This window comes from Antechinus flavipes, chromosome 5 (genome assembly GCF_016432865.1).
Source record: "Antechinus flavipes isolate AdamAnt ecotype Samford, QLD, Australia chromosome 5, AdamAnt_v2, whole genome shotgun sequence".
In the NCBI taxonomy this organism is placed as follows: domain Eukaryota; kingdom Metazoa; phylum Chordata; class Mammalia; order Dasyuromorphia; family Dasyuridae; genus Antechinus; species Antechinus flavipes.
In genome coordinates, this window is record NC_067402.1 from 104,528,520 (window position 1) to 104,543,216 (window position 14,697).

At 32.4% G+C, this 14,697-nt stretch overlaps 2 protein-coding genes across 8 annotated transcripts in view; one reads left to right on the forward strand and one right to left on the reverse strand.

Annotated features, from left to right (window-relative positions):
- Positions 1-6,665, forward strand: part of SVOPL (SVOP like) — a 64,472-nt gene extending 57,807 nt beyond the window's left edge. The window contains exon 12 of the mRNA XM_051961781.1: positions 381-6,665. Coding sequence (XP_051817741.1) covers positions 381-392 — 12 coding nt within the window. The 3' untranslated portion in view covers positions 393-6,665. The remainder of the gene's footprint in view (positions 1-380) is intronic.
- TRIM24 (tripartite motif containing 24) overlaps positions 2,712-14,697 on the reverse strand; it is a 117,949-nt gene continuing 105,963 nt past the window's right edge. For all 7 annotated transcript variants that reach the window (XM_051961774.1, XM_051961777.1, XM_051961773.1 and 4 more), the window contains 4 exons: positions 12,864-12,996; positions 10,166-10,240; positions 7,872-8,021; positions 2,712-6,904 (listed from right to left, as the gene is read on the reverse strand). In XM_051961774.1, coding sequence (XP_051817734.1) covers positions 6,695-6,904; positions 7,872-8,021; positions 10,166-10,240; positions 12,864-12,996 — 568 coding nt within the window. In that variant the 3' untranslated portion in view covers positions 2,712-6,694. The remainder of the gene's footprint in view (positions 6,905-7,871; positions 8,022-10,165; positions 10,241-12,863; positions 12,997-14,697) is intronic.

Genomic DNA, 14,697 nt, shown 5'->3' on the forward strand with positions numbered 1-14,697 from the left:
AATAGAGCAAGATCACTTGTAAGATAGGATCATCCATTCCTTTAAATTAGGAATATAAATAGTATTTGTACCATTTCAAGATACGTATGTTACTGACTTGTCTGAGTCCAAATACAACTTCAGAATTACATGGAATCACACTTTCTTGAGTGTTTCCATTAAATTGGGATTTTTTCCCATCTACTTAGGAATTAGACCAAGATTTCTTCCTCTTCTGTTAGTATAAGAACAACTAACTTTAGAGATCATATTGCATCATAACATATGCTCTCATTAGTATCTTAAATACATGTACAGAAAGAATATATCACGATGGTGGGTAAATTAAAGTGATAATTGTCATATTCTGATTTATTCAATTTATCTTTTTTTTTTAACAGCAGACAAAATGAAGACGTGCAAATGAAGAAATATTTTTTATTTTTCATAAACATGTTCCTGAGGTAGTTTTATTTTACCCTCTCCCTATTTCAATTTATCTTGAATTCATTTCTGATTAATACTGTGTCACTAAGGAACAATTTTTTTATGGATTTGAAAGGTAGCTCACCCTCCTAGGAGTTTTCTTCCAAAGATTTAATAAATACCTGTTATATAGCCCAAAGTAGTCTCTTCTTAATCTAAGTAGGCATCAGAACCAAAAAACCACACAAATCTTTCTCTGTGACTCTTTGAACTTCTACAACAATGCCTTGGCACATATGGAATGCCCAAGAAATTCAAAATTGAGTCTTAGGAAAAAAAGATTTCACGTTGTATGTATAATTATTTTTGAGAGCAATCTTGATTCTAAAGTAAGTCATTTAACCTCTCCAAACTCAGTTTTCTCATCTTACAGATGAGGGAGATTTGGACTAGGTGACGTCGTAGGTCATTCTTATGCTAAGTGTAACTAAAATATACACATGGATTTGGGAGTTATGACTTATGACTTTGAAAAGTCTGGATTTCTGCTGATGTTTGCTAACTTTGCCAAAATATTGATGAAAATATCCATTTTATAGTATATTACAAACAACTGAAAACTAAATGGCAACAGGAAAAAAAGAAAGCACACTAGCTTTGAAGGTAAATGAACTAAATAGCATCCCAATTCTGTTGCTTAATTCTGAACCTCTCTAGGAATTATTTTCCTAATCTATAAAATGAAGATATTAGAAGGTTAAATCTAAGATCTTATCACTTAATATAATGTCTTTAAGTTGAGTTTTCAGTTTATTAGTCATTATTGCTTATCAGTGAGAGAAGCAGTGAAATATGATAAGGACAACAGCTTTTGAAAAACCAGGAGCCTAACTTACTGGATATAAAAATTTTGTTTAAGTCTTATTTTTCTGACCTTCAAGCTTCAAATTTTTAAGATAATAATACCTGTAATGGCTACAGAGCTGTGACTTAGGCTCATAAGAGAAAAAGGATTTTAAAAGGATGTATACACTAAAATGTTACATAGACATATAATATAATTTTGCCTTGCTTTAGAAGTAGGTCATAAAAAATAAATTTTAAAATGTAAGATTCTTCTCAAGATTTCTTGAAATTAAAAACAAAGCTTTTTTTTTAGATATTAGGAATCTTTCCTATTTAATGTTCTAGAATGTGAGACAGTTTATATATCTAATTTTTTTCCTTTCCAAGTTTTGTGTCAGGAAGCAAAAACTATATTTCATTTTTCTCAGAAGAAAAGTAAGCATAGGACTTTGCTGTGTTTCCAACTGTTACGAATTTAATGTTTTCCATGGGCAGATTATTGCAATATTTACCTAATTATAAAAACATTAAGTTTTTGTTGTTGTTATTGCCTCTAAAAATCCTAAGCAGGGTTAAACTAAAGATTTATGCTTAACAATAAGTCTATAAGAGCTGAATGAAATGCCAAATGGATTGCAATTTAAAAGATGTTTTCATTTTAAAATAAAAGGTTTGAAATAGGCAGCTTCTCAATGTATAACTTCTCTGTACCTTTGGCATTTTTTGTTGTTTTAACCCAAAGTAACGTTAAAAGTAAATTAAATTTATAAGAACAAATTTGAAAAAATAATTAAAATTAAAAAGTAAAACTGTTGACAAAATTCAATATCCATCTTACTCTATCCAAACTTTTAAAAAATTTTTCATTAGCTGCTTACTCAATGCATGTGTAATCCTAGACTTCACATTAAAATCTCATTCTCTAGATAATATCTCACAAGAAATAATCTATGGAGATAGAGAAGGTGGCCAAGTAAGGCAGAACTCCTGTATTAATCCACTGGTCTGACACAGCATCATCCAGAAACTGTTGTGCACATAATGCTTAATAATTAGGGTGCCGCACAGTTTAAAAATTAAAATTCACACAACCAATTAAATGTAAAAGAAATCCAAACAAACATTCAAATGATGATTTATGCAAGTCTAGTATTTATGCTTCTGAAAATATTAAAAGCTTAAAACTAAATGAAGACTTTTTTTGCTCATCCTATAATGTATACGGTTGCTAAACCTTAATTAAAGCTCTGTACACATTTATTTAGTAAAATGGTCTATATTTTAATGTAACTGAAAATTCTGCTTAGTTGTTTCAATCTTCATAATTAAAGATGATCTAATTCCTATTATTTATCTATTGAAAGTCAGGAGGATTCTCCTAAGATGGCACGTTGTACCAACTTTGCCCAAATAAGTATATTTTGAAGTTCTTTTGAGCTGAAATATTCACATTATGAACATTCATTCAAGTTTATTTTATTAAAATCAAAGCACCACAGTCTGCCAAAAACAAAACATTCCATACATAACAGTAACAAAGACTACTGTATCAGATGTCCTTCACAATAAAGTGATTCTTCAATGAAGAAAAATCTGTAATCTGATTGGCTAGCATTACTCAGGAAAAAGATCCACCAGTATGTGAATTATGGCCCATTTATTTCACACCCAGTTTTATAAAGATGAAAGCTAGGTGCAATCAGCTTGTAAAAAGACATTAAATATAAATTTACACAATGTTATAAAAATGTTTAAAAAATATTTACATGGTTATTTTAAAGGGATTAAATTTTAAGCAGGAATTGGGTGGTTGAACTCATGGTGATGCTTGTAATTTAAATAGCCAATCAGATCACTTTCTCTCGTTTTTAATGAATGCAGGACATATCCCTCCCACCCCACCCCCCAAAAAAAGAAAAGAAGAAGAAAGAAACGAATAAATCTTCAATTTCAACCTATAAACCTTTTGATCACATGCAGCAACTTATTTTTCTGAATTTCTAATTTGTGGAGTAGGCCCTAGAAAAAAGGAAGACCCTTCCTCTACTTCCCCATTGTACTAACTTTATTTTGGGATTTTAACTTGAAAGTTCAAGTTATTGGATAAAAACCAGACACTGAAATGCAAAATTCAGTATCAGAGTAATTAATACTCACCCTTTTGACTGTGGGGACAACCTCATACTCTGTTTTCAAAGTATTCATAGGTTACACTATTTCTCTTTTGTTATACAACCAGCAGTCTTTAGGTTAGAACAGGGTACCATTAGTAGAGCAAAAAGAAAAAAAAAACTATTAGGTTTGTTTCTTGACATTTACTTAGTTTAGTGCTGTATAAACTAGCATCCCTTGCTCCTGTCATAAATGATTTAAAGAATGGTCTAATTCCAAGTTAAATAAAGGGAAAAAATAGCATATCATTCAATTTTTAAGAATTATTTCATTACCAAATACTGATATCAAGTAATTTAAATTCAATAATAAGTTACTATAATTTAAAGTTCTGCTGCATTAATAAAATTCTGAAAAGAAATAGCTTTGTGAATACTAGGCCAAGTGGCCTTATCAGTAAGTCACTGCTTGTATACCTGGCTTCCCCTGCTACATAGTTGTACAATGCTTGGGGGTCCATAATTGTTTATGAGGTTGGGCCAAATTATTTTTACTGTATTCCAGAACTATGATACTAGGGCTAAAGTAGAATAGGATTTATAAATAGGGCTACTGTACTTCTGAGATTTGCATCTCTGACTCCTGCAACCAAATCCCAAAAGAAACCTCCATGGATTTCCAAGAAAGGAATAGAAGCTGGAGTTCACAAGTTTAGGTCAGGGAAGCCTGAGTCACAATGAACATTTTTTTACAGCCCTTTCTTCATCCTAGGGATGTGTCAAGACTAGGGTCCTCTTAATGTCCTCTGCCAAAAGGGTACAGAACATTATGACTAGGATACAGCCAGGCACCAAGGGGACTAGTTAATAAGGTAGCAGGCAATACGAGGTAATTTAAGGACTGTATCACTATAACTTTGTAACCTGAGTCCCAAGCACATAGTAGTAGGAGTTTATATGCTTAATTGAAATTAAGATATATAGGACATTCAGAAATGCTACAGATAATCATAGAGATGATCTCACACAACGTAATACTGAAACAATCAATGTTCCAGGTGGCCTTATAAGAGATACTCAGAGGCAGTGTGGGGATAGTACAAATACTGGATCAGAAGATCCAGACAGAAGTTGTAGCTCAGATACTTATTAGTCTTGGACAAATTAACTTCTTTCAGCTTCAGTTTTATCATATGTAAAATTGGAGCAGTAACACTTCCGACTACCTACTATTGTGAGGAAAGCACTTTAACCATAAGAACACGAGCTCTCTCACTTTCTTTTTCTCTCTCTCTCTCAAATGCTTAAATACATAGCAGAGGTAAAGCAGGTAACCTGACAGTTTGCACTGAAAAACAAAAAACAAAATGGTATGGCACTGAATACCACAATAAGAGGTATGTATGTACACGCTTGCAGGATTTCTGGCTCAGTTTTATTTGGAAAATTACATTCTCCCCCTGCTGAAGCTTCACATCCCCTTTGGTTGCCCTCCTTACAACAATCTAGTTAATGTTGCTCTATTCCAACCCAAGGGATGAGTAGGGAAAGTCTAAGGGGTAAAAAAAAAATTGTGACAAAAATATAGCCCAACAAGACAAAACACTTATGAACAGCTCAAAAGCTTTTGTGCTAATAATGCCATTGCATACCTAGACTGAAACTGGTGAAAAATGTTAACTATAAATAATAGTTTTTCTTAATTTGTCCACAATTATACTCAAAATTATAACAGACACCTCATTTAATAGTTACTTTTAAAAATCTCATGATCCAGGTTTAAGACTGCTAAAAGATGCTACATAAACCAACATGGAAAGCAGTATTAATATTTTAGGAGCAAGAACTTTCTCTGTACAGGAAATGGGAACAAACCTATTGCTTATGGTTAATTTACTCTTTGAGTGTCATCTTCAGCCGTACTTTATGACCCAACTAATTTAACTTCAAAATATCATCAAATGGGATATTTTTGAAGTGCCCTAGCCAGGTTCTTTTCCTTACAGGTGGTCACTTGTGTTGTTTTATTACCACCTCAATGAAAAAAAAGTTCAACAAAGTTCTGTCAGTGTAAAACAAACATTTCATCAAATATATTAGAAAATTATAGCTAGGCTATTTTGTTCCTTCTTCCCCAATTTACATTTTTTTCCTTTAAAAATTTGCCCAAGCACTGAAAATAATGAATAGAAAGAATTAAAGTCTGAGCAGGTTTAAAACCTATCCCAATATAAAATCAGGAGAAAACTTCTTGTTTCTATCCAGACTGATGAGAAGGAAAATCTAATCAAAGTTCAACCACAATGGAGGGTTGCAGATGACACTGTTAATGAGCTCTGACACTATTAAAACCAAGGCAGAAAACAGCAAACGCTAATATCTAACAAAAATTCCACTAAAAATTTTTACGCCAAAACAGTTTTGTCCTAAGCAACACGAGACAGTGAAAAATTACAGAAACTACTTATTCCTTTTTTTCTTTTAAAATTTCATTAATGCCCAAAAGTATATGGTGAAGCAACTTCACATCTCATACAGTGCAAATGGCTGTTATTTCAAAGAATTCAATCAAAAGCCATGTGGTAATGAATGAGGGCTTTTATCAAGAGTAAAAAAACAAGTCACATCTGCACTTAACGCTGTTAGAGGCAATAACAGAGAAGACACTAGTTCCAGAAATGATTGGCTAATAGCCTAAACACACCTGATACATAAAAACATCTTCACAGACAAGCCAAAAAATAAACCCAAGCATTTGTTTTCCTGATTTTTCTTTAATACACTCTCCATATTACATGACAGACCATCAGGTACTTCCTTAGTGGCATCTACCTACACTTCAATCACACCAATCAGTATCCTAGGACATTTAATATCATATTCGTGGCATACTGTTAAGTACAGTAGAATAAACTTATAATGGCCAGCCACGTGCCTTTGGTAAGAATAATGGGTAGTGGTATCACATTTTTTGAAAATGGATTAATTCACACGTTGAAACCACATTTAAGTTTTCAACTTTAGATGTAAATACAGTCAGTCATTCTCCCTCCTTTAGATAACAGTCATACTTTCAGATGCTGTTTTATCATTTCTGAGAAGGGGAAAGGGGCTCAATCTCAATCTTTAATGATGCTTCCCCCCCCTTTTCCTAACGGGGACGAGTGAGAGAGAGAGAGAGAAATGGATTATTAAGGAAATTGACGTCTATTAAACATCCACAAACCTAAATGTCAGAGTGGTCATGGACTTTTCCTTGTAATTATGTTAATCACTAATAAAAAGGTTTAAAAAAAAAAAAAAGTTCAAACCAGTCTTTGTCACTGTGTCACTTATTTAAACAGTTGGCGGTCATCAATGCTTTTGAGACGCTTTTTCCGTGGCTGTACAAAGTCATCATCTGAATCATCACTAAATATGGTATCTTCTGTTTCATTCTTGAATTCTTGCTTTGGAAATTTTTTCTCTGGATAAAGGTTTTTCAGGAGGTCTTCAAAATAGCTTTCAAGTTTTATACCAGCACTGGCTACTTCAGAATCAGGCTATTGAAGGAAATGTAAAAATAACATCAATACTGATATCAAGAGGAAAACAAATTCATTATAATCTATTTTAACTATGTAAAAGTTTGATTAGATCTGATTGCCTATACATATGAATGATATAAGTACTTAATGCTGTTTTAGTTACCGTACATCAAGACAGGTAAAGTTGGGAAAGGAAAAAAGTCCACAAAAGTATTTTTAGAACCATTTGTCAAAGTGCTTGGAAAACAGCTCAAAGGATGACAGCAGAGATATAATTAAAAAAAATATATATATATGTATATATATATATATAAAAATGTATCTCAAGTGCTTACCATGTTCAAAGGTTAGGGTAAGACTTATAATTCGTAGAGTTATTTGACCAAAATAATATATAACATAATAAAAACTTACAAAATATCTATTAGGAGAGATCCTTTTATCTGGAACTGAGGGGATGGAAGTCTATATAACTAAAAAAAACACAATTCAAGTGAACATTAAGAGGACTGGCCTCCAATTCTCTAAATAATAGAACTAGAAAGCAACCCTTGAAGAAAATGATTTCAAAATACAGACAAGAATATTACTCTGCTGTGTGGATAGCAAAAACATATGAATCATCTCCAAAAAATAGCTTCGAAAATCCCAAAAATATGCAAATATTTGAAGACAGTACTTAGTCATAGATGATCCAACCAAAAGATAAACTGTTCCTTAAACAACTTTGACCTTTCAATCCAAAATAATTTCGATATTTTGTGGCATTACAATCAGAGAAAATTATAGGATAAAAATAATCATTTAAGTTTTATGCAATGACAAAAGCAAGTAGAAAATTTGCTTTCAAACCCATTCGCAATTAATCTGAACTCTTGCAGATTTGCACCAGATATATATATATGTATATATCTGAGATATGAAACATTTTTAGTTGTTTTGAATAAAGAATTATCTCTAAAATAACTTATCTTTATCTCACCTCATTGAATTCAGCACAATTTTCAAAAATCAGCCGGAAATCAGCTACAAAATCTTCAGGCTTGGTATATACTGGGGAATCTACCTGGAGTTTCTTCTTGATGGTAGACAAGTCCATAGGATTTTTAATTATTTTGTAATAATCAGGCACCTTTGAAAATAAATTAGATATCATTAATCCTCGGTGTGCTGTGTGTCTTGAGAGAGATAATTTATCAGGTTCTAAAGTTCAAATGAAATTATCTGTGGATGCTATTACCAAATGCTTTCGCTGAAGTAGTGATTTATAAATACCATCTAATATTAACAGAAATTAAGTGGAAATAATGGAATAATTTTAGAATAATTTATAACAAGTCTGAAATTCAGTGATAAGGAAGTTAAAATGGGAGAAGAGGCAAAAAAAAGCCTTCCAACACTCCAACACTCTCCTTGAATACGCTTTTTCTCCAGCCACTCTTAAGTGGCTCCACACAAGTATTAGCATAAATAATTTTTGGCAATGTGTCAATCTCCAATGACAAATGCTACTACATTTTAAGTCTTATGATTAATGAGCAAATTAAAACTTTCATCTAGGTTTAATCTGAGGGCAAAAAAATCTTCCCAGCACCCTGAAATCATTCAAGTAGGGATTCTCATAAAGGAAACTTCGCTAAATTGTATGATGTAGGCAAAAGCTAACTGAGATTTTCTACATTTTAAAAGATACCTTTAGATGGTGTTATATGTATTAGGCTATACAGATTTTAGAATCTATATACTTAAGAAATCAAATAAACCTAATGCTTTTTATATAGTTGAGATAATTGAGGATTGGAGTAATTAATTAATATGCTGAATATATTAAACAAATGACAAAAATCTGGGTTTTGAAAAATCCAAAATATTATATGTAGGGTTAACGGGCTTTTACTTTTGTAGACCATTATTAGTTTTAAATTACTATAAATAATTGATCTTCTGAAATGACTATGTACATATATTTGAACTTGCAAAAGTTATACTTATATAAAATATGGTAACTTTCCAAGCTCACTGGAAACACGCAAAGCGAATTCAAAGAATGTGACTGTGAGGGGTTAATTTTCTAGATTTAAACACACCACATAGCAAAGGTTAGACAATGGATGGCAAAACTAAATGCTGCTCCTAATAAAGAACTGCTAGTCTTAGGGGCAGCTAGGTGGCACAGTGGATAGAGCACCGGCCCTGAAATCAGGAGGACCTAAGTTCAAATCTGGCCTCAGACACTTAACACTTCCTAAGACTGTGACCCTGGGCAAGTCACTTAACCCCAATTAGCTCAAAAAATGTAGGTCTTAGAAAACAAAGAACAAAAAGCTTCCCTAAGTCTTCTGAAAGAACAAAAATGATTTGCCACAAACTATTACAGAAAGTCAAAGTACAATAGAAGATATACAAATTCAGGTACTTTGTTTCTATTGGGCTTATATCCCAAAGAAATACTAAAGAAGGGAAAGGGACCTGTATATGCCAAAATGTTTGTGGCAGTCCTGTTTGTAGTGGCTAGAAGCTGGAAATTGAATGGATACCCATCCATTGGAGAATGGCTGGGTAAATTGTGGTATATGAATGTTATGGAATATTATTGTTCTGTAAGAAATGACCAGCAGGATGAATACAGAGAGGCTTAGAGAGACTTACATGAACTGAGCAGAACCAAGCGATTATACACTTCGACAACGATATTGTATGAGGATGTATTCTGATGGAAGTGGATTTCTTTGACAAAGAGACCTAACTGAGCTTCAATTGATAAATGATGGACAGAAGCAGCTACACCCAAAGAAAGAACACTGGGAAACGAATGTGAACTATCTGCATCTTTGTTTTTCTTCCCGGGTTATTTTTACCTTCTGAATCCAATTCTCTCTGTGCAACAAGAGAACTGTTCAGTTCTGCCAACATATATTGTATCTAGAATATACTGCAACATATCTAACATATATAGGACTGCTTGCCATCTAGGGGAAGGGGTGGAGGGAGGGAGGGGGGGGAAAATTGGAACAGAAACGAGTGCAAGGGATAATGTTGTAAAAAAAAAAAAAAATTACCCTGGCATGGATTCTGTCAATATAAAGTTATTAAATAAAATAAAATACTAAAAAAAATTCAGGTACTTTTATGAAAAGTATGATCAATAATACCATTTACTAAGTTTTTTAGGCTGAAAATATCAAATGAGTACTAAGCTTAATCTCAAAAACAATTTTCAATGGATAAATCACATTTCTTTTTATTGTAAGAATTAAGTATGACATGAATACTTACTGTAGAAGGAACTGGATCTTGAAAAGCCAAGCTCATTTCATGGCAGTAAAGGAACAAAAGTAGTCGTTCACACTTCTGAAGAAAAAAATTAATCATAATATAACAAGGCTTTAAACAAATGCATATGTATTCTTAATAGTTATTCATTCAAGAATCATGCTATATATGCTGGGGATAAAAAGGAAAATACAGAATAGTGCCTCATCAAGGTTACAACTCAACTCGAGAGACAATATGAAAATTATACAAATGTTTTATACACACACACACACACACACACATATGCGGGTAAAATTGAAGATAATCAGCAGAGGAAAAAGAGTAATAGTAAGAAAGATCAGGAAAGGTTTCCTGTGTTCATAAGAGAGTAAAGAGAAGTACTGTCCAAAACACTTAATAATATAAATCATTACCAGGTAATATCAATGAAATACAAATGACTAATGATTTCATTTGAGGAACAAATTCCTTCCTTTTCACAGATCTGAGAGGTAAACTATACAAATGTTCTTCTATAAACAACAAATGTTGCTTATCACTCTTTATATGTCTAAATCATGAACCCATTTCGACCTTATCTTTAGTGTGTTATAACCAGCTCCAAGAAATGAAAAAAGTTCCTGCTACAGATCATCATAGACAAGCTCTACAAATAATTACATTTTCTGGGATGAGAAGTTAAAAAATAGATTGATACAAGGGGTATTTTATGATTTTGATCAATTAAAAAAAATAACAGAAGTCCACTGAGATACTAAAGGCACCAGACTACAATTTGAAATGGGGAACTCTACATATAATTTGACATACATTTTAGATGTTAGAGAGCAAATATTAAACTTTGTCAAAGGAATAAGTAAGATTTATAAAGGAAAAACTAAGTTAGCATAAGAAGGATGAGTTTCTTAGGAACATAATTTTGCAAACAATAGGCAAATTTCTATGAGAGAAGGAAAGTAAGTCAAAAAAGATGAGCATGGCTATAATTACTCAAGACTAAAAAAAAAAAAAAAGGTAGTCATGGAATTAGATCTAATAACAAAGAGGAGAAGTGTGGTATGGTCTTCTTAGAATACTGTCAAGTCCTAAAGTCTAGGATGAGTTGAAAATTATTAAGTGTGATAGGGATATATGTAATTACTTGAACTTTGGTAAAAAAGAATGCATAAAAGACTAGGAAAAGAAAAAAAGAGTACCTCAAAAGCATTCATGTAGGGAAGAAAGGAGGAGGGGCTTAATAGTGGACCACAACCTTAATATAAGAGTGATACAGTATTCAAAAAAGCTAATGCAATCTTCTATTACATTAACATGCCTAATAATGGAAGAGATGTTACTCTCATACGCATATGTCAGACCACTTCTGGAAAATAGTAGTCAATTTTGAATGCCATATTTTAGAATGGACATTGAATAAAGGAACTAGGATGTTTTGTACAGAAAAAGACTATGAAAAAGACAAAAGTACTAACATTACTCAATTATTTTCCTTGGTTCCTGAGAGGAGAATCTGGTTGAATGGGTTAAAGTTAAGAAAAAGGCAGATTTTAGCCATGAAAAAATAGTAACATCTTCTAATAATTGGGGCTATTTTAAAAATGGAACGAGTTGGGGATGAACACGTAGGCAGTCCCTTGTTACTAGAGGTCTTGAAGCAGAGAGTAGATGTCTATTTGTCAGGAATATTCAAGATGACAGTCTTGGAGGAATGATGGTCTTCTGATGTCATTTTCAACCATTTCAATTATAATTCTGTTTTTATCCTGAGCACAAACTAGAGAATAAAGAGTAAACACTAGTACCAGACTCAGACTTTGTATAGGAAATGATTGCTGGAAAAAAAAAAAAATCAAATGGCATCTTTTGACAGAAAAAAAATAATAAAGGGATAGAGTAGGGAAGTGCACTAGGAACTAAGGACCAGTAAACTTAAGTGAAAAAACATAAACCAAAAATCACCACCACAAAAATCATGTGGAGAGAAAATAAATAACCCACGATAGAAGAAACTGAATGATTCCTACAGCCTTTTTGGAACAAGTTCTATCAAACTAGTCTATGACAAAGAAAATTATTTGGGTATGCAATAACAGATGATTTCAGACCAAAATCTTTTCTTGATTATTGCAATAGTGCAAATAGCTGTGGAAGAGGACACAGCTTGTATCTATTGAATCAAAAGATGTCTTAGCATTCTCACCTTTTTTGCATGCTCCTAAGCACATGTACACCATCCCTCCCCACATTTTCTCCTCATACTCTCTTTTCTCATAATATACTAGTGCAATATAGGGTGATATTCTCTTGCTAGGAAAAAAAAAAACTTCCAAGGTTCATAACATTTACATCTAAATGTGACCTTAGAGGCCATCATTATATATTTAGTACTATATAATTTATTACCATCATTGATATTTGATAATTACATGAATTTTCAAGATATGAATTTTTAGTAAAGCTAATTTAAGTAAAATTTTCTCATAGAATCCTGACTGATAATTCTTCACTTTTATTATAAAAGCAAACTCATCACCAAAAAGGATTTCCATTTAATAAGAGAGGGCAGGAGAAAAAAAAAAAAAACTCACCTTACCTTGACTTTTTTGGGAAAACATTTCTGCATTAATGTGAAGCAACTTCCACTAAGTTACATCCAAAGCCTGGCCAATCACATTAGACAAAAAAATTTGAAACTTACCCTTTGATCTATTGGTGTTAATCCTACATGTCCTTCAGACTTTCGTTTTTCAGAGCTGTAATTGGGATCATCGCAATCATATTCAACTTCTGGTTTGGATAAGTCTCGACAAAAAGTACAAATCCACTCTCCACTATAATAAAAAGAAAAATGATGTTCTAGAATTTTTAATATAATCCTGGATTTTTTGGAATCATATTTATCCTAGCATATAAAATTATTTCTCTCACTCTATTATGAAAGATTTAGAAGAAATTAGTTTACAAGAAGCATAAGGTTTGTCTTTTCCTTAAACCTTGTATCAAATATTTACTCATGAACCTTTAGGTATTTTAATGAAAGCAGAGTACTAGAAGAGATGGTTATCTTTTAGCTCAACATTCTATGATCTGTAAGAAAAAGTCATGGCCCTCCCTTGGACTTTTCAATCTAGCAGAGAAGATACTCACATGAGAAAGTTGTGTATTTATTGTTTAAAAACAAACAAAAATATACCAAGGGATTTACATACTCAAAAGAGTTCCTTTCTATCCAAATCCTAGCTAGATTTAGTAATGGAGGTGTAAACTTAAGTGCTATATCACCAAATCCACTGTCATGTGCAATGTGATAAAACGGGATGGCAGAGATACCTTTTGAAGTACAGTAGTAAGATCAATGCAAAAGATTCATTTTTATTTAAATCAAGAAAACCAAATACCTATCTATATAAAAAACACTGCTAGGTACTAGAGAAACAAAGAGAAACAAAGACAAAAATAAAACATCTCTGCTCCTAAAGTTTATTCTGTGCTGGAGAAATACAATATGTTAAAAAAAAAAAAAAAAAAAAAAAAAAAACTACTATGAGCATTAAACATATAGAATTGGGTGGGAAGCAAAAAGGAATAGGGAAAAATCAGAAAAAGCTTTAAAAGTCATGGAGAATTAAGCCTTAAAGAGAGCTATGCTTCTAAGAGGTGGAGGAGAGAACAAGTCCATTCTAAGAACAGAAGTAAGCTTATACAAATGCATAGAGAGTTGAGGACCTTCTAAATGAAGTATTAAATACATATAAGGTAATAATATAAACCTAAATCTAAAGATAGGACACCAGATTTGGAAGGTCTTAAAATAAATTTGTATTTGTATTTCATCTCTGAGAAAGTAGAAGCCAATCAAGATTTTTGAGCAAAGGAATGACACAGATTGTCTATATGAGACAGATTCAAAGAGATTAATTAGATGTCAACAGTAGAAATTCAAATGATGTGTCAACAGTGGCAAAGGGAGAAATATGAGAGATAAAGAGGTATCATTGAACAATTTGTGGAAAAGGAAAGAATGGAACACCTTTATAGAAGATTTTATAGTTAAATTTAAGACTATTTTGGGATTTTTTGGGGGGTGAAGCAATTAGGGTTTTAAATGATTTGCCTAGTGTCACACAGCTACTATTAAATGTCTGAGACCAAACTTGAACACAGAGTCCTCCTTATTCCAGAGCCAGTGCCCTATCTACTGCACCCATCTTGATGCTCCTTTACATTTAAGATTAAACACTTGGCATCAGAGAATCACTGGAATGCTTTGAACAAGTCTCAGTTATCAAAATTTGTGGAGTATACAGAGGAGAGAGATTAAAGGTATGAGAACAAGCAAGTAATTACAAGGCTTTTCAAATAGCTCAGATGGGAGGTGATCAAGGCATGAAATAAAGTAGACTGAAATGTTTCTTAGCTTCATATGTGCATTTAACTGCCAATTTCTCTTATTATATCACATTTACTCAACTCAAATTTAGGGTTAAGCCCTCAAAAAATTTTGTGCATTATTATGGTATCTCTTCCAAATC